At 43.4% G+C, this 25786-nt stretch overlaps 1 protein-coding gene across 1 annotated transcript in view; it reads left to right on the forward strand.

The window, feature by feature from the left end:
* The window catches only part of ADAMTSL3 (ADAMTS like 3), a 333555-nt gene that overhangs the window by 179460 nt on the left and 128309 nt on the right, over nt 1-25786 (forward strand). Inside the window, exons 8-12 of the mRNA XM_032836843.1 lie at nt 394-468; nt 5477-5634; nt 19484-19595; nt 24466-24604; nt 25706-25756. Coding sequence (XP_032692734.1) covers nt 394-468; nt 5477-5634; nt 19484-19595; nt 24466-24604; nt 25706-25756 — 535 coding nt within the window. The remainder of the gene's footprint in view (nt 1-393; nt 469-5476; nt 5635-19483; nt 19596-24465; nt 24605-25705; nt 25757-25786) is intronic.

A 25786-nucleotide genomic window follows, 5' to 3' on the forward strand; every position in this document is an offset into this window, starting at 1 on the left:
TAATCATAAATAATGTATTATATAATTAATTATATATCATAATTAATCATATATAATTAATTAATTATAATTATATAATATATGATTAATTATAAATAATGTATTATATAATTAATTATATAATTAATTATAATTATTATATATTATTATTTATTATCATTAAATTATTATTATTATTAAATTAAACTATTTTAAATTAAACTATTTTTAAATTAAACTTTTCTTTAATATTTTTATTTTAAAACATTTAAATGAAATTATAGTAGTATGAATATGGCTTATGCATAGTAGTTGTTCTGCAGTTGCAAATGCTCCTGGTTTTGATTGACTTGCTTATCTTGATAGGCCTTTCTTGAATAAGTTATACTACATTTGTCCCGCATTCTTTCCTAGGGGAAGAAAATGTAATTGCTGTTCCTCTGGGAAGTCGAAGTGTAAGAATTACAGTGAAAGGACCAGCACATCTTTGTAAGTACAATTTATCCTAACATGTTTTTATTTCCTGATAGTTTATTTAGCAAGAAAAAAAAATCTTTCTTTGTGTTAATGGGTAGATAGGAAAATATCTCAAGGATTTTGCCAGTCACTCTGAAATTATCTGTATCACTAGGGAATGATCAATACCGTGAATTTTTCTGTTCTCATGTCCCAGTGTTTGGAAATACACCAGTTTGGGTTTAATCTCCTCATGGGAGTGGAAATCAAATTGTATGGGAAATAAACTATTTTTATGGGGAGAGTAGAATAGTATTCAAGAGTTTTCTGGAAATTCCAAAGGTTTGGGACAAAAATTATTAAAAAAATTTTTTTTTTTTTTTTTAAAACACAGAACCATATCAGTGATTATAGCTGAAAAGTATAAGCTTTGTTGCCAACACATTGCAACTTCAGGTCCAGGGACAGTGAAAATAAACACTGGTTTCCCAGAATATGGAGTTTGAATTGATAGAAGATTGCCACTATATTGTTTCTTTGGCCAAACTCAAATGGCGTCTCCTCTTTGTTCTTTGGTCTCTTAGGACCTAACAGAACAGGAAAGAGCAGTTTGTCTGTCTCTTTCCCAAGGTCTCCTTGTGGCCAAAGGCAGGACTTTCTTGTTTCTTTCACAGGAGAATCAGTCTCCGCCAAGACTGGCTCCCTGGCCTTGAAAAAGTGTACTGAGTTCAGCCATCTCTTTCCATAAAAGTACAAAACAGTGCTTAACAACTATTTTAAAGCTATGCAAATCAAGGTCCATGGGACCAAAGTGCTACATAGATTGGCTTTTTATCTTTTTTTTTTTTTTTTAAAGATTTTGGACTTGTAAAATTTTCTCTGGGCCACAAGCATCAAATGTTTTTGGTAGTTTTTAAGAGTGTGTGTGTGTGTTTGTGTATTTTGAATTCCATAGTAATATTCCAACCAGAAATGTTCTTTGAGAAAAGTTTAAGTTAAAATGTTTAAGTAAAGTTAATGTAGATTTAAATCTTGAAAAAACAAGAAATTCTGTAGTACATGGTGATCTCTATCAGAGAAGCAAGAGAATATCTTTGGGGCACTAAGGGTGAACCATTGTTTGAAAGCCCCCCCCCCTTTTTTTTTTAACCCATAACTTTATTTTATCAATTAGGACTAAAAGGGTGGGACCACTTTTTTTTTTTAACTAAAATACTATAATGTTTACAGTCCTATATTGGACACTGTATTCAAGGCTTTCTCTATAAGGAAACAGCAAAACTTTTACAAAGGTTTGTAAAATGGCTTAAAGCCTACATCTCTTGATGAGAGTAAATTTTCATCCTTATAAGCATGAACTTGATTTTTGAAAATAGGGAAAAAAAAACATTCAGATCCAAATTTTGTAAATCATTGGAGGGCTCCCATTGGCACATATGGTTTGGGATTCAAAAATATGGACCGTTGAATCTTAAAAGTAGCACCATTCATAATAAACCCAAAGTGAAAACCACCCAAGTCCATCAGCTGATGGCCAGATGAGTAAAATATGGCGCACAACACACGCTCCCCATGGATGGTCCTTGAAAACATGATGCTGTGTGAAAGAAGCCAGTTCGAAAGGCCACATGTGATTCCACTTATATAAAATGTCCAGAATAAGCAAATCTATGGAGACAGAAAGTAGCTTGGTGGTTGCCTGGGGCTGGGGGAAGTCGGGTTGGTGGGGAGACGGGGGCATGGCTGCTAGCGGGTATAGGGTTTCTTTTGGGGATGACAAAAATGTTCTAAACTTAGATCTCGTGATATTTTCACAGCTCTGTGAATATACTGAAATCCTTAAGCTGGGTTATAAATGGGCGAATTTTACGGCATGTGGATTTTATGGCGTATCAAAAAGATGTTTAAAAAATATTCAGTGACTGGGCCCAATTTTCTCATGATGCTAAAGGCAGTTCCCCAAAATTCAGCTTCCAAACCAGAGGACATAGACAGCAAACAGAGTAAGCCAAGACGAGTATGTGGTGGCAACATACTCATTTACATGCAAATATGTTCTGGCATATTAAGCAAAACTTTATACTCAAAACTGGCACTGTTCCAAGAACAGGGCTCAGAAATGTTGCCGTGTCTCCAAAGGTGACAGAATTGTTGCTTGGAATATTTCTCCTCTGAACCATCTTGCAGTGGGCTCTGGAAGGGTTCCCGCAAGTTATCCTTCTCCGCCGATGAACCGAACTGGCTTCAAAGGGTTTCATTAACATTTCTGAACATCTAAATATAGAAGTGGTTTTATTTTCTTGATTTATACAACTGTTTTCTTAATTTTTTTTATTTGAAACGAAGATATGTTCCTGAAATAAAGCTTACTTGGCTGTAATAAATCATACTTTTAAGATCTGTATTAACTACAGCTCTCCAAAAGGCTAACATCCTAAAGAACTTAGAACACCCCATAATGTTAGTGTCACTTTCTTTGCCACGGAGTGGAATGTCTATCTTACCTATTGCCTGGAGATGTATAGATCCTAAATTCCCAATCCTATTCCATGCCTGGCCCCAGCATTAACCCAATGGCATAGTCCCGAATTTCCCTAACACTTCAAAAATGGAAGCCCTAAGAAGATTCCTGCAAAAGAGATTTTGTTGTAGCAAAATTTCAGCGTTGAGTATGTTTGGTCAGCAATAGACTTGAGAAGCCAAGACGTCATAAACTGAAAACCTCCGCCTCACCCAGAGCTTCATCACACTGGCTTTGTTTGACAACCCAGTTGTCAGAATCATTTGTATCCGTGAACTCTGCCTTCATCAAATCACTTCTCCTGTCTCTGTTCACCTACTTCTGACCCCGTTACACAACAGAGGTCAGAGGCCCTGGCTTCCACCGCCTGTGTATGCTAGTGTTTGTGACCTACAGAGCTGGAAGCCTTTTGGAAGTTATAGCCATGAAGACATTTTATCATAAGCATATGGATAATTGGATATTGGACTTGGATACTTCACATGCACTTGAAAACTGGCTTTGCTCCTTGAGCTCTCATGTCCTTGCCATTCAAGGTCTTGGACGCCGTTCAAAGTGATAAAAGAGACTTGACACCAAAACACAAAACACGAGGACTGGACTAACAGAAATGCTGGCCTTTGGTTTTAGAGGGTGGCTGTCCTACTGGTCTTCATTCCGCCCAGATTCTGACATCCCACCGTAGCTCTGCGGTCTGATGGCACTCGGGACGCTGTGGCCCAGAAGGCTGTGCAATCCTGACCCCAGCACAGAACACTTTTTGAATTTAGTCAGCTCATTTCAGGCTGAACTCAGCCTAGAAGCCCGGTGTTTTGCAGGCCTTCTGGGAGGATGGCTTTTGTCCAGCTTCCCTCCGTGTCCCTGATAAGGCCACAATGCTCACAGCGTCTGCTCCTTTCCGTCAGAGGGATAATCCTCCCGGGGACGGACTTCTTACCATCTCTGGCTCCCCTTCTCATTTTTCCTGACAGCTCACTTTATAACACTCCGTTTTATATCTTCATTGGAACTAGGAAATGAATTTAATCTCACACGTTCCAAAAATCTACTGCGGTCATGGAGATCAGGGCCAATGTGGTTGGGGTTCCATGTGCCTGTGAGTAGCCGGCAGTATTCTTCGACCACTAATGATTCCTGCAGATCAAGGAGCTCCTGTCCAGCCTTGGAGGGTTCCCAGAAAATTTCCCAGCCTGCCTGTCAGGCGTAATCAGGGATGTCTCCTTATGCCTGTTACACAGTCTGTCCGGGGACGCTTGGATTCCGGTAGGTGGTCCCGGGGCAGAGAGAAATCAATGGAAAAGAGCTAAGAACAGCCACATGCAGATGGCAGGCCCCAGTGCCAGACGGTTTTTTTGTGTTTCATCAGCTTTCCTGGGGTTCGGGTTCTGTTGTGTCCTTTGTTCAAGGTGGTCAAAGAGCCATTGATAGCCACAAACCAAGTGTAGGTTTCAGAGTAGAAGAGCGCCCGCGGGACTGTGGCTCTGAGGCCACATTTAGAAATAAGGCAGCGAAAGCCCAAGCCTTGGAAATAGAGCTGGGGTCAGAAATGCAGGTGCCCCAACCCCTAGCCTGGCTTTTTTCTTTTTGTTTTTGTTTGTTTTTTGTTTTTTTACAAAAATTGCCTCTTTCAACCTCAGACCAGATCCACCAAGGATGGTGATATTTACACAATGAAAGGGGAAAAAAAGGAGGAAAGAAAAATCATTTAAATAAAGTAGATCGTTTCTTGGCTTTTTAGCTAAGATCTAGTGTAAATAAAGTAGAAATGCTATTTAGGTTAAACCATGACCATTTTTCTGTAGGAGATCTAAAAGCTCTTCTGTTCCTATAAAAGCAAATGTGAATAAAGCAGTAACGGGTAGGACAGAGATCTTGGTGGTGATGTAAGGGTTCCATATCTTGATCACAGTGATGTGTAGTAGATGCCGTGGAAAGTGGTACAAATGCTCACATTGTACCAATGACAATTTCCTGGCATTGATACTATACTCTAGTGACATAAGATGTAACCATGCCTTTGGGTCAGACTGGATAAACTCTACAGAGGACCTCGTTACTATCTTGGTGTCCTCCTGTGAATCTCTGATTATTTCAATCACAAAAAGTTTATTATTTTTAAGAAAGCAAACTCAAAATTCATGGTGATGTTTGTCTAAATAAAAGACTGGGTTTAAGATCTTCCCAACAATGATCAAACGAGGAACATATCTTTACTTTGAATAACACCAGCATCATGAAAAAATAGGAAGAAAGAGACATTTTCTCTTTCCCCTGTAGAAACGGCTCCAAAGAGTTGAGAAGACCTAATTGGGCCTAACCAATGTGGTTGGGACCCATCTGGTTTAGCTGCGGACAACTCAGAAGCTTACACGTGTGTTCCACCAACCCGAGTCAATGCAGACCGAGTAAATATCTTCATCCTATGTTGATATCATACGTTGATATCTGTAGTGAGTTATTTTTTGAAATAGAATGCTTTGAAGACAGCCTTCTCATTTAAATTCTCTTTTTAAATTTTAGTTATTGAATCAAAGACACTTCAAGGAAGCAAAAAAGAACACAGCTTTAATAGCCCGGGAGTTTTTGTCATAGAAAACACCACAGTTGAATTTCAGAGGGGCTCAGAGAGGCAGACCTTTAAGATTCCAGGACCTCTGATGGCTGATTTCATCTTCAAGGTAGGAGAAGCCCCTTTGCCAGGGGCCTGCCTCGTAAGCTCAGCACATCCTGAATTTCCAGAATGTGCAGTGTGTTCCGCAGAAAGTCATCAGTCATAATTTCTGCACAAAGTGTATCATGGATACTTCCAACACGGTGGTGGGTTCCTGAACTTTGTTCATCTCTCTCCGGTGTCTGCTGCTCGACCCCACTAGTTAAGAAACAAACTTCACTCGAGCAGGGGTGAGATTGTTTTCGCATCGGTAGACTCTGGTGGTGTTCAGCCTCTAGATAGAGTTCGGTGAAAATGGTCCACGGTTAAACGGTCCCCATGCCGCTGTGTGTTCTCTCTCTCCCCTGGCAGAGCACAACAGAGGAGCCGGACACCCGGCCCTTCCCTTCCTTCTTTGCTTTCTCAGTTGTCTCATTACGCACGCTTGTCGGCCGTGGTCACCAGGGAGCCTTCTAAGAACTCTTCTTGTGTGTAATCAGGAGCCTGTGTCCCCTTCCCGGGGGAATCGGGGAGCATCTGTCCTCAGTCAGTGGATATGGAGAGCAGTGGCTGATATAGTTCCAAGTGACACAGTGTGAAAATTCTTCTGGTAAAATTCAAAATATCTCAGACATGAGAAAAGGAAAGGGTGTTTCCATGGGTTGTTTTGTCCCATCCCTTTCCAGAAACTCCTTCCAAATGGAAATGGAGGAAAGCAAGTAGCTCTCATTGCCAGGAATGGCCTTACCTATCAAAGACCCAATGCCTTCCAAAGGAACTGTCTGTGTGCAACGCAGTCCCTTGTCAAAGAACGTTCCTGGTCACACACCCGTGTCCATGCTCCCAACTCAGCCTGCCACGTGGCCAGCCAAGTGTTGAACTGCACAGTGTTGTGGCTTTGAAATTTTGAGTTTTAAATGGTCAACATTTAAAAATCAAGGATAGTAACATAAAAATGCCAGTTTTTTCCCCTTACTTCTCATTAAAAATGGGAAGATCTGACTGCTTGCTTGCCGGTGGTCATGGCAGGAGCTGGCTGCCGCTGGAGGCCAGCAGCTTTCCCATCAGGGCACACAGTCTCATTTGCCGTGGTCCACACCGCTCCCTATTGTGTTCCCAACATTGGAGGCATGGGCGTCATTTCACACATGTCGAGGTTGTCATTCAGACATTACCTGCCATTCTTAGGTCTTTAAGTGACTTCTGTGTCAGACCCTTAAAGCATCAACCCAGGGTTATTCTTGGACAATAGCAGTGGGAAAGGCTTTGGGGAAGCCAGAGCTATCATCTGTCTTTCCTTCTTTCTCTCTGGTGCGTTATGCATGCCTTCTTCACTTGTTTTGCTCCCTTAGGGTTTGCCCATCTGATTTGCAGACAGTAACGCACATGTGCCCACAGGCCCTTTATTATTTTTTTTTCTGCCCTCGTTTAATTCCTCCTTAGACAACCTGTGTTCATCTCAAGTCAACTTGGAGATCTCTGCATAGGACGTGTTAGGAAAATGATGGAAGGGGAAGAATAGCCACAAAAATGACCATTTGGGGGCGCCTGGGTGGCTCAGTGGTTAAGCCTCTGCCTTCCGCTCAGGTCATGGTCTCAGGGTCCTGGGATTGAGCCCTACATCGGGCTCTCTGCTCAGCGGGGAGCCTGCTTCCTCCTTTCTCTCTGCCTGCCTCTCTGCCTACTTGTGATCTCTGTCAAATAAATAGATAAAATCTTTTAAAAAATGACCAATTCAAGACACTGTTTGGTTGTAGTATCAGCAGGAAAGAATATTGTTTATTGATTCCACGCTTAACCATGCACGCGCACATACACCGTATATTTCTGCATGTGTGTGTGTACGCATTTTTTTAAAGATCTGGTTACACCCCACACTGAAAACATGAAAAAACAACGCTTCTTTTAGAGGGGGTTAGTGCTTTGGGGGCATGACCTTAGCTTTACTTAGAACATTCCAATACTTAAAACAATTCTTAAATAGAAGGATACAGCCCTATATCACTTGCAGAATTAAAAATTATTTTACACTTTCTTGCCCAAATGACATGTTTCCCTCTTAACGGAGTACATTTCAGTAGCACGTTGATGAGTCTGAATTAGTACTGTCTTCTGTTTTCCACTCTGGGTTCTGGTTTCCTGAGATTTAATAAACAATCCTGGGCTTTCGCTTCAATCCCCGGGAAGCTTTTGATCTCTCTTGAAGATATATATATATCTCTATCTCCATCAGAGAAGGCGGTACACACAGCTGTCTGACTCTCTGGAACTGGAGGCTGATTCTCATGCCTCCCGCCATCACTTCCACAAATCCTGTGTGCACTTGGTGGGAGAGAATTTGGCAAAATCAGACATGGTAATGATGCAAGAATGACTCTGATGTTGTTTTTCCCCTGACTTATAAGCCTGCCCAAATAGTGTAGGTTTCTAGGAAATACACTTTTCCATTGGTTACCTTCTCTCCTCCCCTCTCCCCTCCACTCCCCTGCCCTCTCCTCTCCTCCCCTCTCCCCTTCCCTCCCTTCCCCTCTCCCCTATCCTCTCCTCTCCTCTTCTCTCCTCTCCTCTTTTCCCCTCTCCTTCCCTCCCCTCCCCTCTTCTCTCTTCTCCTTTCCATTCCTCTTTCCATTCCTCCCCTTTCCATTCCTCTCCTCTCTTCTCTTTCTTTTCTTTCGCTGGGAGCACAATAGTATGACCCTGCCTGTGTTATTGCTAAGGTGGGGAGCTTTGCTTCCACTCCTGTTTTCAAGGTTTATCACGCAGTCGAATCATGGCTGTACTTTGAGTGGGAGGTTAAAACTGCAGGTCCGGTCGCCGATGGCGGTCAGCCATGTGTCTCGCTGTATCTCTTTCCCATTCCCATCAACCAAGAGCCGTTGGTCTAAAAATGGAACACCTGACTCAGCCCGAGCCTGCATAATGGAGACAGGCTCTGCCTACCCAGCGCCCAGCCCTGGGTGCGTCGAGGGATACTGAGGCACACTCTTCCATTTGCTCATAGATGAGACCTTACTTCGTGGACTTTTAATAAATGGACTGTTGAAAACCCTTCTCTTCTGACACTGTGAGTGACTTCCAAGACATCAGTGGGATACGTTTTGTTGTATTGTTCAGATTGTAAAGCCTGGCAAGTCACTGCACCGATGAGACTAAAAAATTTTTTTCGACTTTTTCAGAAGCTGCATTTTCATGATTGGACCATTCTTGAAAATGGCATATTATTTTTCTTCCCAGTGGGTTTCTCATTATAGTTTCTTGTTTTCCCGAATGATTTCTCACGGATGGCCTTTGTCACAGCACTGCCGGGTCACGGTGTTTTGCGTGTGAGCCCCTGAAGTATTATTTCGCTTTGTAAATGTGTGTATGCTGCCACCAGGTAGCAGTAGAGAGTCCTGAACAAGGACTTCGTGCCCTATGCCCTGCTGATGGGAGGGTAGGAAAGGCGCTGTCTGTTCAGTGAGAATTTACGGAAACTGTGCATCTGTGAGTAGACCCTTGTGAATGTGAACTTGAAGTGTGTGCCCACGAGAGCAAAATGAAATGGCTTTGGGAAAGACATCTCTTTCCATGGTTCACTATTTTTAACTCCGCGGTAGCTCTCCCTCTCTTTTACAACATCTCCCTCTTCCGGGAGAGAAAACATTTCCTCTTCCTCGTGGTCTGGAATCTTCCGTTGTGTTCCAGACGTCTCTCCTCTTCCTCCCGGTCGCGTATTTTGTGTGTCTGTAGGAAACTGTTTTCTGATGCTCTTCCCGCTCGTGTTCAGCGAGGCGAGCCTCTGCCTTCTGTGTCCCCAACCTCGGCTCTGGGTACACGTTACGTTCTCTCCTCGCACAATCTCTCTTTCTCGGGGCAGTTTCCATAGCGCAGCTCCCTGATGTAGGGATGCGAGGGTTTGAAACTGCCTGTTTTCCTTGATCAAAGAACGGGCTATAGCCTTGCCGGGTGGTGCAGATGGTGACTGCCCAGCGGCCTTCACAGGTATTTCAAATCACCGCAAGACGCAATTTTTAGGGTCGGTGCCTGTATCAGTTTCCTGAGGCCACTGCAAAGACGCTCTCTGCTGGGTGACTTCAGTGACAGATGGTAGACCGTCGCGCACTCGTAGCTCTGGAGGCTGCAAGCCCAAGATCAAGGTGTCGGCAGGACTGGTTCCTTCTGAGGGCGGAGGGAGAGTGTGTTTCCCGCCTCACGCCCTCAGCCGCTTCTGTGCTCAGGCCTTCTCCCTCAGCCGTGACCGTGCGCGTCTGTCTCTAGGCCGAGCTCCCCCTTTCTCTAAGGACACCCGTCCTACTAGGTTGGACCCACCCTGATGGCCTCACCTCATCTTGACTGGATCCACAAAGACCCTGTTTCTGACGAAGACTGCATTCTGAGGAGCCGTGGGTGAACACGTCAGCGAATCTTTCGGGGTGGGGGGGACACCATTCAAGCCCTAGTGCCTGACGGAAAAGCAAGTTTACCTGTTTCATCCTGCCTCTCCGTCAGAATTCCCCTCCACCCGAGCGTTTGCCGCTAACCACGGAGACGGAGACTTTGGGAGCCTCACCTGACATTTGCTGTCATGTGGGCTGTTGCGGGAAGTTTCGTGGTGAAAGCGGTTCAGATACTGTTCCGGGAGTTACCAGAACGCACAGCTGAGCTCGATGTGTAACCCGCACACACGCACTCATGTTCAGCTTTTGATTATTGAGGTTGGATCTTCTTCCTCCTCCTGTTCCCCCTCCTCCCTCTCCTTCTTCTTCCTCTCCCTCTCCTTCTTCATCTTGGGCTCAGACTTATGTCTGGAGCATCAGACTGATGGAGGGAAGTAAGGTTTTTTCTGAACTGATTCAGCTCCCATCAGGGTCAAGGCCAAGCTTGGACACAGAGTCTCAGGGTTTCCTCTTCAGGAGAGAGGGGATGCCCATCCCCCCATAGGCTGAGCCGTGGGCTTCGTGTCCTCTGTGCCTTGTGCTCTGGAGGAGCGTGGCCTGGAGTGCGGGGGTCCAGCAAGGATGTGCGGGGAGATGGCAGGAGGAGGCAAGGCGCTGAGATGCATGTGATGAGGGCAGTCCCTCTCCAGAGCAGAGAAGCCCATTAACCAAGGTTTCAAAGTCAGAAAAGAAGCTTTTGCTCCACTCTCCATCGAGAAATGAGGAAGGTGCCCTGTAGGGGATCTACTTCCATCGGCCACAACCTGGAGAAGCCCCCTCAGGATGAATTGGGCTCTAGTGTCCTGAAGTGTGTAGCCGCAGGTTGAGGGTGGGTACAGCTCCCTGGAGGCTCTCTCGGCCCTTACGCGCGGCATGGAAGGTATCTGGAAAATTCCCTGTGCTCCTCGCTGGCCAAGCTTGGAGGGGCTGACCCAGTGGGGGCAAGATGACCCTGTCGCGGAGGGGTAAGGGTAGAGTTTCCATACGTCCTAGTTTGTTCACAAAAGACCCATGTTATGCTTGAGGCCCTGGCTTAGTTCTTTCCTTCCACTGTCAGAGCCCTCCTGGCTTGGGCAGGAGAGTGTATGGTCTCCCTGGGGAAGGGGCTGTAAGCCAGGCCGGGGGTGGGCAGGAGTCACCGCCACGCCGCAGAGAGCCTGCAGCGCCAGCAGCGAGTGGGATGGGCAGGTCGTCGGAGGAGCCCCCTCCGCTGGCCGGCAGAGCGCGCCGCGGAGTTCACTGACTCGGAGGCGCCCTGCGGTCCTCCCAGAGGCTGGAGGGACAAGGAACCCTGCTCTGGGCCCAAGGACAGGATGGGGACATACACACGCAGATCCAAGCCGTGTCCCCCCTTCCCGGACTCTAATGTCCCAGGTGGAAAACCACCATGGAGGAGATGGGTCTGAAGGACAGGACCCCTGAAAGACGGACCATGTCCCCACCCGATAGGGCGTTACCCAAAGAGATGCAATGTCACATGTCAACTTGCACATGTCCTTGCCCTGCCTTTGGGGGAGAAAGCTACCGTGTAGAGAAGACAAGGTCCGCATGCCCGTTAGGATTTTTTTTTCTTGTGAAGCTTTGCAGCTGGGTGAGGAGGGACGCGAGGACAGTCGGGTGCGAGCGTCTGGGATTGCAGAGCGGTTCTAGAGAATTCAGCAAGGCTACAGGGGTGGCTCCGAGCCAAAGTCATCTATCACGTGACACAGAGTCTCCCAGGAAATGGCCTCCTCCTGGGTGGGAGCAGCCACAGGGAGTGGGACCAGGGACGGGCACCGCTGGTCAGGTACACTGTGTGCGGTCGTCTGAGCGAGAGGCACGTTCTCATGGGCCCCACATCTGGCGAGGCAGCTGTGCCCGCCATGATCACGTGGGACCCTCAGGCGCTACCAAAGACTCATCAGGGGAGAGGAATGAGCACTGGGACAAGAGTGAGCCTTCGGCGGGATGGGAAAGGGAAGTGGGTACTGGTCAGCAATTAAATGCCTCTGCTCCAATCAGGTCATCTCTTTAAGGAAAACATCTGGGTTTAATGCCTTTTTTCTTTCTTTTTCTTACTTTTTTTAAAAAAATCTTTTTCTTTTTGGTGATAATGGGTGGACCCAGCAAACCATTTCAGTCCCTCTTAGATTTATTGATTTTGGGGGGGTCCGAATTTTGAACGCTAAATAAATTTTTGAAATTTATATCTTGCTAGTGAAGTATCTAGCTCACCGAACTCTTTCAAGTGTAATCAGAGTATCATCTTATCACTAAAAAAACTCATTGTACCTGCAACTATGTCTTTTCCGCTGGTTCCTTGTCTAATTTTTGTTTCTTTCAAACCATCCAAAGATTTGTCTCTCAGGCATCTAAGAACCAGGTTTTCATCTGATTAACTCAGAGTTTAAAAACTATTCAATTTATATAAATTTTTATTTTTGTTTATCTTCACTTGGACTTATTTTGGTTTTGTATTTTTAGCTTCTAGAGCTCAATTCTCAATTCATTTTATTTTCAATCTTTTTTTTTTCTCTGTTTACATGTACTTAACACAGCTTTCCCATAGAGCAGCTCATAATTTTGTTGTAGTGTAAGCTATCAATTTTTAATTATATGCTGGACTGTCTGTACTTGTATGCTGGGTAATCTTTGCCTCATTAAAGGTCAGGAAACTATCCTGTGTTTGCTTCTGGAAGACGTGTTGTTTTACCTGTCATATTACGAGCTGTAATCCACCTGGAGCTGACTTTTGCACACGTTGTAAAGTAGAATTAATGTCTTTTTGCACCTGACTATCCAACTGACCCAGAACCATTAGGTGAAAACACAGTCCTTTCTTCATTTGTCTTAAAGCCAAACTGTATGTGTGGGTCTGTCCCTGGACTCCCTTATGTTTTATTGATCTGTCTGTGCAATTCCATTGTAACTTAATTATTGCACCACTAAAACCAGTCTTGATATTTACTGGTAAGTTTTCCCACTTTGTTCTCAAAGATGATCTTTGATAGTCTTGAGTCCTTGCATTTCCATATGAACTTCTAAGTCTGCCTGTCCGTTTTTATAAGATTCTTTTGGATTTTGATTGAAATTGCCTTGAATATATATGTCAGTTTGGAAAGAACAGGAAACTTTCCAATACCAATTTTCCAATCTATAAATATGATATGTCCATCCATTTATTTAGTTCAAAAAATTCTCTCAGTAATGTTTCTAATTTTTAAAGTTTATGTCATGTATCTTTTATAAATATATTCCCAGTTGTTTGATTGTTATTTTGATGTTATTGTAAATGGTATTTTTTTCACTTTCTATTTATTTGTGCCAAAGTTATGGAAATCTAATTGATTTCTGTATATTGACACTGTATTCTTAGTGTATTGGCTTATTAATAGTAATAGTTTATAGAGTCTTTTGGATTAGGTACATACACAGTTATGACACTTGCAAATAATGGTAATTTTGTGTCTTCTTTTCCAATCCTTGTATATTTTATTCATTTTTCTTGCTATCTTATACTGTGTAGGATATTCGATATAATATTGAATAGAATCAGTGACAGCAGCTATTCTCATGCTTGATTTCAGGGACAAAGAACTCTAATTCTCCATCATGTGTGATGTTTGCTATAGAATTTTTGATAGGTATTTTATTTGATGAAAGAAATCTTTTTTCGGGGTGCCTGGGTGGCTCAGTTGGTTAAGTGACTGCCTTCTGCTTGGATCATGATCCTGGAGTCCCGGGATCAAGTCTCACATGGGGCTCCCAGCTCAGCGGGGAGTATGCTTCTCCCTCTGACCTTTCCCCCTCTCATGCTCTCTCTCTCTCTCAAATAAATAAATTAAATCTTTAAAAAGAAGAAACCTTTTTTCTACTTTGTTTCCGTTGTCATATGTAAGTATGGAGTTTTATCAGATGCTTTTTCTACATCTTTTGAAGTGATCATATGTTTTTCCTTTAGTTTTTAGTTTGTTTTTTCCTTTAATATACTGAATTACATTCATTTTTAAATGTTAGACCCATCTTACTGTCCCATAATAAACTTCACTTGGTCACTATCATTATTATATTGGTAGCATTTACTTATTAGTAGTTATTATTTTATTGTTAACAAAGACAATTATCCTTTTATATGTCAGTGGGTATAATTTTAAATTATTTTATTTATGATTTTTTGGTAGCTATATCCAGGATAGGTTTTTTTTTCTTGTAACATATTCATATCAGGTCTCGGTATTAATTTATACTGGCTTTATAAAACAAGGTTAGAATTATTTCCTCAGTTCTTATTCTCTGCAACTGTTTGTATAAAATTGGAGTTATTTCTTCTTTAAATATCCGGAAATATTCAGCAGGAAATTGTTAGGGGTATGCATTCAGTGTCTTTAAAATATACAGACTATTCAGATGTTTAGTTTCCTTTTGTGTCAGTTTTGTTTCAAGGACTTTGTCTATAAGCATACCTCATTTTATTATACTTCATAGATATATGTATTTTTCTTTTACAAATTGCTGCAAAAGTTTGTGGCAATCCTGACTCAGACTAGTCTATTGGCACCATTTTTCCAATGGCGTTTGCTCATTTTATGTCTCTGTGTTATAGTTTGATAATTCTTACAATATGTCAAACGTTTTCATTATTACTGTCCTTGCAATGGTGGTTTGTGATCAGTGACTACAACTTGCTCAGATGGTGGTTAGCATTTTTTAGCAATAATGTATTTTTTAAAAGATTTTTCTTCGATTATTATTTTTAAGTTGTCTCTACATGCCACATGGGGCTTGAATTCACAACCCAAGATCAAGAGGTGCGTGCTCGGCTGACTGAGCCGAGTAGATGCTCTGCAATAAAGTATTTTTAAATTAAGGTACATACATTGTTTTCTTAGACATGATGCTACTGCACACTTAATACACTGTATCATGTTGTGAACATAACTTTTGTATGCACTGGGGAGCCAAAAAGTTTATTTGACTAACTTTATTGTGATATTTGCTAACCCATGATATCGCCGAGGTGTGCCTGTATTTCAGCTAAGTTTTTAAAAATTATTGGCAGAGATTTTTTTCATGATATCCTCTTACTATTTCTTCATTGTCTCCAGAATCTGTAGTGAGTCTTTTTTTTTTCATTCCTGATACTGACTGTTCGTCCCTACTTTCTTTTAAACTTAATCAATCATTTTGGAGGGCTGTAACTTTTATCAGACTTTTCACAGAAACAGCTTTTGGCTTTATAGCCTATTTTAAAGTAGTTTCCTTTCCATATTATTTATGTCCACTCTTATCTTTATTATTTCCATTCTTCCAGTTTTTCTGGATTCAATAAACTGTTCCTTTTTAAACTTTTTTAAAAAAGAGATTGTATTTATTTGACAGACAGAGATCACAAGTAGGCAGAGAGGGAGTTAGAGAGAGGGGGAAGCAGGCTCGCCGCTGAGCAGAGAGCCTGATGCAGGACTCGATCCCAGGACCTTGAGATCATGACCTGAACCGAAGGCAGAGACTTAACCCACTGAGCCACCCAAGTCCACTCCCCCTTTTTAATTTTTTGAGTTGGCTGTTTAGGTCATTGATTTTCATCCTTTTCTCCCCCCCATAACACATGTATTTAAATCTATGAATTTCACTCCAAGCATGCCTTTTATTTCGTCCTACAAATTTTGATAGGAAATCTTTCCCATCATCATTCAGTTAAATTGTATTGTAATTTTCATAGCGATATAGTTTTTGATTTATGGAATAATTAGAAGTGTCTTATCCAAGTACATGGAAATTTTCCAGAATCTCGTTATTATTTTGTAGCTTAATTCCACTGTAGTCAAAGAACATCGTCTATATCATGTCAGTTGTTTGGAAATCTTTTGAACCTTAACTGGTGGCTCAGAACATAGCAGATAGTAGAAGATGTGACGCATCATCTTCTGTCGTTGGGCACTGTCGATATGTCACATCGATCATGTTATTATTAATGGTTTTATTAAAAATAATAGCCTACTGGTTTTTGTTGGCTCATTCCAGTAGTTACCATAAGAGATATGACAAAACCGGTGCTGTGACTGTACCTTTGCCTGATTTTTTTCTATTCTTGTTAATTTTGAATTATTTATCCTTGAGGCTAGCTTGTTAGGAACACTAACATTTAGGGTCTTTACTTCTAGTGACATGACTATTTTACTGTTATGAAACTATTTTCTGTCAGAACATTGAGGATCCCTCTTCATTGTCTTCTGGCTTCCAGTAATTCTGTTAAGAAGGGAGGTGTCAGTCTTATTTCAGTGCCTTAGATGCTAATGGGTCTTTTCCTTTGTCTGCTTTTAAGTGTTTTCTCTTTGGCTTTGGTTGTCATTGGTTTGACTGTGTTGTAATTAGTGGCTTTCTTCTGCTTGAGGTTCATGGTGCTTCACAACTCTGGCTTGAGATCCACCATCAGTGTTGGAAGATTCTCATTTATTGCCTCTGCAGATGCAGTTTCTGTCCCATTCTCTGTGTTCTTTGTCTGGGACTATGGTTATACCTTTATCTCTCATGTCTACTTTCTACCTCCTTTTCTGTCCTTTTACTGGTTCTCTCTTTAAGTGTGTGTAATCCAGGGGCCAGCAGATCCTAGCCAGCTAGCTAATGACCTATTTTTGTAAGTGGAATTTTATTGGGACATAAACACAGTTATGTGTTTATGGATTGTGGCTGATTTGCACTATATCAGCCACCTTGAATAATTGCCGTAGGGACAATATGGCCTGAAAACTGTAATGTTTACTATCTGGCTTTTTATGAAAATGTTTGCTGAACTCCAGTCTAATCCACTGTCAAATCTATACATTGAGCTACCAATTTAAATTATGATGCTTCATACTTCTAGAATTGACATTTTACTTACTTATTTCTATCTAATAAAGATTTTATTTATTTTATTATTTGAGAGAGCAAACACATGTGAGCAGAGGGGAGGGTAGAAAGACGGGTAGGGAGACTGATGCAGGGCTTGATTCCAGGACCCTGGGATCATGACCTGAGCTGAAGGCAGACTCCTAACCAACTGAGCCACCCAGGCGCCCCGGCCATTTTATTTTTATTGTAGCTTCTTTGTTTCTAGTGAAATTCTCCATCTTGTCATTTAGTTTCTTAAGCATTTTAACCATGGTATCTTAGCCCAGACTCTAAAAACCAGAGCCCTAGGAGTGAGCCGTGTGCTAACAGTGATGTTTTAAGACCCTGGGACTGGTAGGGAGTATTGTGAAATACCATCTGAAGCCAAACCTAGAGTCGCAGGGGGCAGTGGCGGTGTACCCAGGTGTTTAAATTTCTATCAGGTGATGCCGATATCTGGATGTTCTGTAATTCCATTTATAGTCTATTGCTCCGTGTTTTTCGGTTGTTACTAAATTTTATCTTTTTTGTGGGCCTGGTTTTCAGTTTTGCTATATATAGTAGGTGAGGAGATTACAGATATAATTTGAGACAGGATTAATTTCTGCTTCTGGAAGACACGTTAGCAGCCAATTACCTTCAGCCAACAAGGAATTGAAATAATTTGAACCTGGCCTTCATTCCCTTTGGAAATTGGTCCACGTCCAGTTCACACTTTTTCCTAAGATAGAGCTTTTCAGGGTCTCAGTGGCGCGCCTGGGGCACTTCGTGGTACCGTTCCGGCTTCAGTGGATCTTGAGCTCAAGTGTTTGGTCTTGGCCCCACAGTCTGATGACAGCAGCTTCTCAGCCACTCAGTCACTACTTGCATGACGGGAAATGCCTGGAGCAGAAACATGGTGCCAAAGGGGGTGCCAAGTGTTATGCTCACCTCGCTGGGCTTCCTTTGTGTCTGGAATCTTGGCGCTGTGAATGTTCACTAGTACGGTAGTTGTCTGGTGCCTTCAAATACATTAAGAAATATTTTAGGCAATGTTTTGACTTGCTCTCTCTGGCAGGATTCATCAGAGACATCCTTCCATAGCCAGAGAAAAACCCTTTACAAGTGTTTCATGCCTCTGTGACAGCTGTGCTCCCACCTCCCACCTGTCCTTGCTTCTCTTCTCCAACAACACATCTCATGCTGGAGTTTTTATACTGTTTTATAATTAGATATATCAAAATCTTATTTTTCGGTTAACTCTTATTTACCTTTATGAATAAGCTTTCCTGAGTGATTTCATTGTTACCATTTCTTGCATTCCCTTCCTTCCTTCTGCTTTTATGATTATTTATTTATTTATCTTCTGCTTTTATATTAGTTCTTGTTTGGTACCTTTTCGTAGTTTCTTTCTCTCTCTCTCTCTCTCTTTTTTTCCAGTGAGGGTCTCAAGTGGTCAAGTTTCAGTCATCTTTTGTCTGAAATATCTTTGTTTCACTGACTATGATGATAATTTGATCATAGATTTTTTGTTGATCGATAATTGGTGTTTGATTGTTGGTTAATCACTTACAGAATTCGAGATGAAAAGTTATTGTTCCTCATCGCTTTGAGGGTATGATTTTGCTTTCCTGCATCCAGTGTTTCCTGTGAGAAATCTGACTCCAATCTGATTCTCACTGCTTTATAGATAATCATGTCTTTTTCTTCCCAATAACATGATTTTTCTTTATCCTGGCTGTTGTACTTTTCTAAAATGTCTGCTCAGAACTTGCTGGACACTTTTGTTGAGTCCACCTGTCTTTCTCAAGGTCTGAGAAACCTTCAGCAATTATATCATCAAATACTGCCTCTTCATGATTTCCTGGGTGTCTCTGGCTTGAACTCCGTATGTGTGTTGGCATTTCTGGGTCCATCCTGCAAGAACTGAACTCAACTTATTTTCCTCTTTCTTTTTCTCTTTTTGTTATATTCTGGGAGTTTCCCTCAGTTCATTCGTTTGTTCAGTCAGGAGAGAAGAAAAGAAAAACCTGGGGGGAGAACTTGCTGCTTGAGTGTGGTCCTTCAGTGGTACGTTCCCTCTTCCCTCTGCTTCCTCGCTCGCACGGGTGCCCCTCCTCCTCTCTGACTAGATGCTGGAACGCTCGTGTGTAAACACCATGTATTTGTGTACATTTGAGCTTTTGCAGTTGTGCTTTCAGAAGACCTTTTTGGAAGGATTTGCTTCAAGATGTTATTACGAAAGTGTAAGAATCCCAGTTCTGTGCTGTGCTGCCGACCAGCCCAGACTGGCTCAGTCCCGGCTCCATAGAAATTAAAATCAGATGTATCAGGTAGAAAAAAGAAGTTAAACAAGCAAGTTTACCTGACACATTTGAGAACTCACTCCCAGGCATGGAGTCATCTGGAAAGATGACTCCAGGGAGACGGGCTGAAGATCTTCTGTGCCCCCATGGATGACAGACCTCAATGAAATGTTGTCCCATATCACAATTTTTGGAATCTTCATGTGCCAGTGTGTCGTGATCGATAAATGATGGTCCGTATCAGTGAAATAGATTCATCGCATGTGGAAAGGTGCGGGAAGCGCTGGCTCGTCGTACGTAGACGCTGACCACAGTTCTCTCTGTCCAGACCAGGTACACGGTGGCCAAGGACAGCGTGGTCCAGTTTTTCTTCTACCAGCCAATCAGTCATCAGTGGAGGCAAACCGACTTCTTCCCCTGCACCGTAACATGTGGAGGAGGTGAGGCGCAGACCACGTGCATGCTTAGGGCTCAGAGTCAGAAATGACATACTTACGTTTTTAAGGCTGACTTGACAATGGGCATGGTAACTGGGGATATGTAATCACATGGCTTCCTCCTCAGAGGCTGGAATGCGGTGGTGTTCCTAAATGCATTTTTGCCTTTATTCTTGAAGACAGGTGAAAACGGGATTTGGAAAACATGTTTTACTTCTAGCAAAAAGCTAGAAAGGTGTTTGCATGAGTTCTGGCCTTTCTTGTTTTGATTGTCTTTAAAGCAGGTCTTTTTAATTTTCCATGGAAGACCTGAAAACAGGGAGGCCACGTCACTTGCCCAGTCTGACCAAGTTCATGGATGCATTGGTTCTAATGTTTCGATGTCCCCTGTCCTCCATCAGGTGCCAGAGCAGAACTTACCAGAGAGAGAGAGGGTAGCTGCTCAGTGGTGAGGGGGAAATCCTGCTTACTGCTTGCTTCATTCAAGGATTTCACAGACAGCTCAGGAAGGCTCTGGGTCAAGTGTAGCCCAGGGCTCCACGCGTGCCACACAGATTTGCAGGCTCAAGTGCAGAATCATCGTCTGTTTAACATGGAAGAAGTAGGGGCGCCTGGAGGAAATGAGGCCCAGAGCCTCCATGGAGATAAGTCTCTTTTAATGAATGGAAGCTTTCAGTTGAAGGTGAATGTTTCTAGACTAGTGCCGACCCACAACCCATGGTTACTAGAGTTGCTAGAGGGACTTCATGCCGTTACTCCCCTTAAAAGCACCCGAATAACAGGGCGGGGCATTTACATGTATCAAGCTGTGGGCTAGGGCACTCACCTTCACATTTATTCTTCCAAACAACCTTAAAAAAGATCTCCTTTCATGGCTGTTTTTATGTATGAGCGGTGGAAACATAGGAAAGGTCAAAAGTGGACTCTTGTGTGCTCAGCAAGCAAACAGCCCCGCTAGGATCCGGCTCTGGGTCCGTCTGATGGCAGAGCCCCAGGCTCTAGGTGGCTTTGCCTTTGTGTCTCCAGGGAACTGTCCACCACCGCTGGGACCAGGTAAGGGCATGCAGGCTCAGGTAGGGTTGTGTCTGAAGGGCTACAACCAATCGGCCTCCTGCAGCCCAGCCCCATCAGCCCAGCCCCAAACCATTTCTGCCCTGCAGGGCTATCAAATATGAGCTTGTTCAGAGAGCCACAAACCAAGTGCCTCTTCTCTAAACCAGAGGCTTATCAAGGAGGGCTCCTCCGCCAAGGTCAGGTTCCTGTGCACATGTATGTCAGACCGCTGTCTTTTGCGATTTAGGCTCCCAGTGAAAGCAGGAGGCAGGTGCTTTTGTAGGGAGCACCGAGTAGCCCCGACCCCCAGAAGGAGCTTGTGTTGCTGGGAATGGAAGGGAAGCAGTCTGGGGGTTGAATGGGGCTCTAGAGACAAGGTAAAAAGCTAACCTTCCCGGGTAGTTCTTCTTGGGCCAGGCATGGGCAAGAGACCATGAGAGTATAATCCTATAGCAGTGGTTCTCAAAGTGGGTTCCCAACAGCAGCTGTCACACGGAACTTGCTGGAAATTCAGATTCTTGGGCCCCAACTTGGACCTATGGAATCCAAAACTCAGGGAGTGGGGCCCATCCCTCCAGGAGATTATGGTGCATGTCCCAGCTTAAGAACCACTGCTCCCTAAAGCGATGTCTTCGGGTATCACCTGTAGCTGTATTAACTTCACTGCTTTTCTGTATCTGTGTTACCCCGACCTATTATTTACTCCTGGGTTTTCTTTAAATGGACCTCTAAAAAATTTTAAATAAACATATTCACAAAAAAGGATCTAATACGAGCAGTTCCAAGCGGCAAACTCTGGTCTCTTGCCATAAATTGAACACAATCACAAAAATGAATATGGAAACAAAACCCTGGAGGTCGTCCCTTCACATTCTCTCTCTCGATCCCCCCTGAAAGCGAGAATGTGTTTCGTCGAACATGATGATCACGGTTCATAGGCAGAAACTCCTCCAAAGTGCTTAGTCACTGACCTTGCAACAGGGACCGTCAGGCAACTCTTACCACACCTCTGACCTTATTGAACGCCGATTGAGGTCAAAGAGCGTTTGGATTTAAGACCGTGACCTGCATCAATTCCATAAATCTCTCCAAACCTGGGCCTCAGGCTCACTTTGGCCAGACTCGTTCTCTAAAAATTGCATGATGATGTTTACTTCAAGAGGCGGTGTGGCCGCGGAGCTCAAGTTCCGGGACCTGGATACCCTTCTTGGCTTTGCCACTGCTTGGCCCGGAGCCTCAGTCTGCTCATACATAAAACAGGACGATTCCCCCCTCCTCCCACCCTGCAGCATTGTTGGGGGACAAAACGACAGGACACGTGCCAAGGAGCTTCGTGCGGTGCCTGGCAGTTAGTGGGTACTCAGGAGATACCTGCTACGTTAGAGTCAAGGCAAACCTGAGTTTTGTTTAAAATGCCTCTGTGTAATCTTCAGAGTTCTGGCCGTCCCCTCTCCCAGCATTCTCTGGGGATGAGTTATGAGATACAGACAGGACTCCATGCCTCAGGGGGATTGGGACATACCTAGAGCTCCCTATGTGTACATTTTCTATCCAGAAGCAGAACCCCACCACCGTAGCGTCAGCTGGGCCATGACTCCAGGGACGACGGAGTCTCTCAAGGTCCCCAACATGAAAGCAAAGAACCAGTTGGGCTCTTTTTAATCCTACTTGGCAGGAATACAAACATCTCTTTCTTTTTAATGTATCCACTAACTCTCACACCACCTTATTCAGAGAGACACATGTAGACACATAAAAGAGCAGCTTTCCGCTCTGAGAGGGACATTTGTAATGGGGTTTGGCTTCGTTTGGTTGATGAAATTCTTGGGAGGAACACAGATGGGTCTCGTACTTGGGTGCTAAAGGAAAGACACAGTCAGCCTGGCTGGAACCATACGTGGGGGCACCTAGCCATGAGACTGCCCACCAAGATGGTGGCGGTTGTCAGAACAGAAGGGGGACGTCACGCTGCTTGCGGGGTTCCCCTTGCAGCCTGCCATTTTGTGCCCACCGGCAGAATTTCAACACATTTGTTCATAATATAGGAAGGCAATCTGTCTTATTTCCTTCGCGTTTAGTTATCTTGGTACTGCCATAAAATTAAAGAGGAAAATTAATTGTCTCTCCTTAAATTATAAACACTGTATGCTTTTTTTTTTTTTTTTTTTTGGTCTCCTAGAGGTATGTTTCCATTTAGAACAAAGTTTTTCTCTGATTCTAGGAGCTGTAATTTCATTCTCTTCTTGTGTTGGAGGAAATAAAAACACACACATAAAAACCCGCAAGGAAAGCAATACCAGAATGTAATTATATGTAATCAAGTGTACACAATCAGTGTAACTGCCATTTCTGAGTTTTGGGGTAGTCAGGCAAGTTAGTTTCCTGCTCCCTAAGGTGCTTGGATGGACTTTCCTGGTCTTGTCTGTAGTCATCTATGTGGGATTCTTAAGATCGGTCTGGAGAAAGTTCCAGAATCGCCACTGCCATCTGATATTGTAGACTCTCTGGCAGATATCGGCACCCGAGCAACGTTTTATTGACTCCGTTTGGATTTTCATTCTTGCGGTTTCAACCTTGCTTTTTATAATGCATACCAGTCTGTCCTTCTGCACTCAGCTTACATCCAAGCCGTGGCTTGCAGAAGGCTGTCTAGTGGTTTATAAAATCAGATTCCTCTCGACAAGCAGGCCCTTCAATGTATTTTTAGACCTTTAGACCAACTGGCTGAGACTGAGAGCTTAGCTTGGGCTTTATTTTTATTTTATTTTTTGCCCGAAGAGATCATTCTGGTTTTGAAAAATTGCCTTTTTCTTTTAACTTAACATGACACTTATGTAGTGACAGGAAGCCTGGAATCAGATCTTTCAGGAAATAGAAGCATCATTTTGGGAGTTTTTAAAAAATTTACAGCACTCACCCCTTTGGAATGTTCGCTTTCCTAAGCGATGACAATTTGAATTTAATAGACTCAGAAGGGAGTCTTCATCCCTTCCCCGTGAGGGCTTTTGTGGCAGGGGGCGGTACAGGGGATGGGTTTTGTTCCTCCCTGTACAGACGGTGCTCACATCCCCAGGTAGAGAAGTTCGTTGGCCTCCGAGGTGCCCCAGGTTCCCCGGGACAGCAAGAGAGTTAAACTGGTTACACCAGCAACCAGAAGGTCTGCAGTGGGAGCTCGAAACAATGTAGTGTTGAGTGAGAGAAGTAGAAAATAGAACCAGATTTAAAATAGCTACAGATACACACAAACAAGGTTACAGGATTATACGTTTAAAAACGTATAAACAATGAGCAGGTGTCTCTGGGGAAGGGGGATGGGGGTGGTGACAGGTAAAGAGGGCAGGTGCTCGGAAAGAATGGGGGTCTGACTTGGTGTCAGGGACGGAACAGTGGGTGACGTTCTGCCCCAGGGTTCAGGCCTCCTGGAAGAGGGGGCTGCTGTAACTTTCTCATTAAGTGTTAAAAAGTATTTAACTTACAAGTGTTAAGACTTCCACAATCGGTCCAAGTAGTCATGCCCAATCTTGGCCATCTCAGTCATCTTAGAAGATACTTTAGTCATCTTAGAAGAGCCTGAAGATCATTTAAAAAAAAAAAAAAAAGGATTTCCTGGACCAAGCCACAGTGTTTCTGGCTTAGTTGGACCGTGAAGGGCCCCAGGCACTGGTGTGTGCTAAAGCTCTCAGGGGTTCCGTTGAGCATCCAGGGATGAGAATCACTGAGTCAAGTTTCTTAAGGGGAAAAAAAGGGTGTGGCAAGGGATCAGTGCCCCGTGGGGAGGCCGCCATGCAATGTTCACACTTGCCTTTTCTTTTCCCGTTAGGTTATCAGCTCAACTCAGCTGAGTGTGTGGACATCCGCTTGAAGAGGGTGGTTCCTGACCATTACTGCCATTACTACCCCGAAAACGTAAAGCCAAAACCCAAACTGAAGGAGTGCGGCATGGACCCTTGCCCATCGAGGTGTGCACCGTCACCCGTGGTTTCCCCTCTGAAAAGAAGGAAATCAAGTGTGGCCTAGACTGATGGGTCTTTGCAGAGTGCCATTTGCACTATGTGCCCTTTGCACCACATAACCTTGACTACAAGCTGGTGGCCGTTACATGTATCTGTCACCCGTTCAACAGGGAGTAGCTGACCAGCTCATGTGGTGCAGGGCTCTCCTGTCTGGCTGGGCGTGCCTGTGCTCGGAGAGTTGCCTCTGCGGAATGACCCTCTCTGGGCATCTCCAGCACACATAATAGGAAAGCGCTTTTCGTCCAAGTACGAGGTCTTGTCCATCTGCTAGTCATAAATGTCTTGAACTCACCATTTTCCCTTTTAAACTGGGTCACCCATGACCACGTTTTGACTTTTGAAGTGTTCACATTAAATTTGGTATAAATAATGCATTGTGCAAGGAAGTGAAAAGTTTTAATGCCAAAGCAGAAAAGCTATGCATAAACTATCCCGTTGCATAATTTAGTACCTGCTGACTTGGATTGCCTGGGGAAGTTTCCTGGCTTTACTACAGTATCTTAAAATAACAGCACAGTATCAAGTCCCAGAATCCCCCAGACATCTGCCAGCTGGCTACGGCAGAAGTGTGCGAGTGGAAAAGGAAGCGTTCTCAGTGGATTTCATTTCCTATCACTGAGCTGCCCATTTCCTGTAATCCCAGGTGAACATAATTATTCATAGAGACCTTTTCAAAAGACAAATTCCATGAAATTAAATGTTTCTCTGAAGATTCCACTAATGCGATCGTGTGTTAGTATCATTACTATATCAAAAAAAAATAGATGATTAAAAAATAGATTCATCCAATTTAAGAGACACTCTTTCCTTTGACTAATACATACTAGTTTCTGTATTTTCATAGAGCTGGGCGCGGCGTGTGCCAGAGATGTTCCTGAAACTCAAAAAGGTGGTGGCTGGTTTTTTGGGAAGAGTTCATAACATGTGCATATTTAGTTTTCAATGTGAAAGAGCTCTGTTTTTTGGGATGTCAGATCCATAGTGGTCGAATTAACAAATATGTTAATTGACTGAGAAATGATGTTGTCCCAATGATTTCATTTGTAGCGACGGATTTAAAGAGATCATGCCCTACGACCATTTCCAGCCTCTCCCTCGGTGAGTCACGTGTTTTGCTTTTTCCATTCC

Source organism: Lontra canadensis, unplaced genomic scaffold (assembly GCF_010015895.1).
Source record: "Lontra canadensis isolate GAN:19392208 unplaced genomic scaffold, GSC_riverotter_1.0 scaffold94, whole genome shotgun sequence".
Lineage (NCBI taxonomy): Eukaryota > Metazoa > Chordata > Mammalia > Carnivora > Mustelidae > Lontra > Lontra canadensis.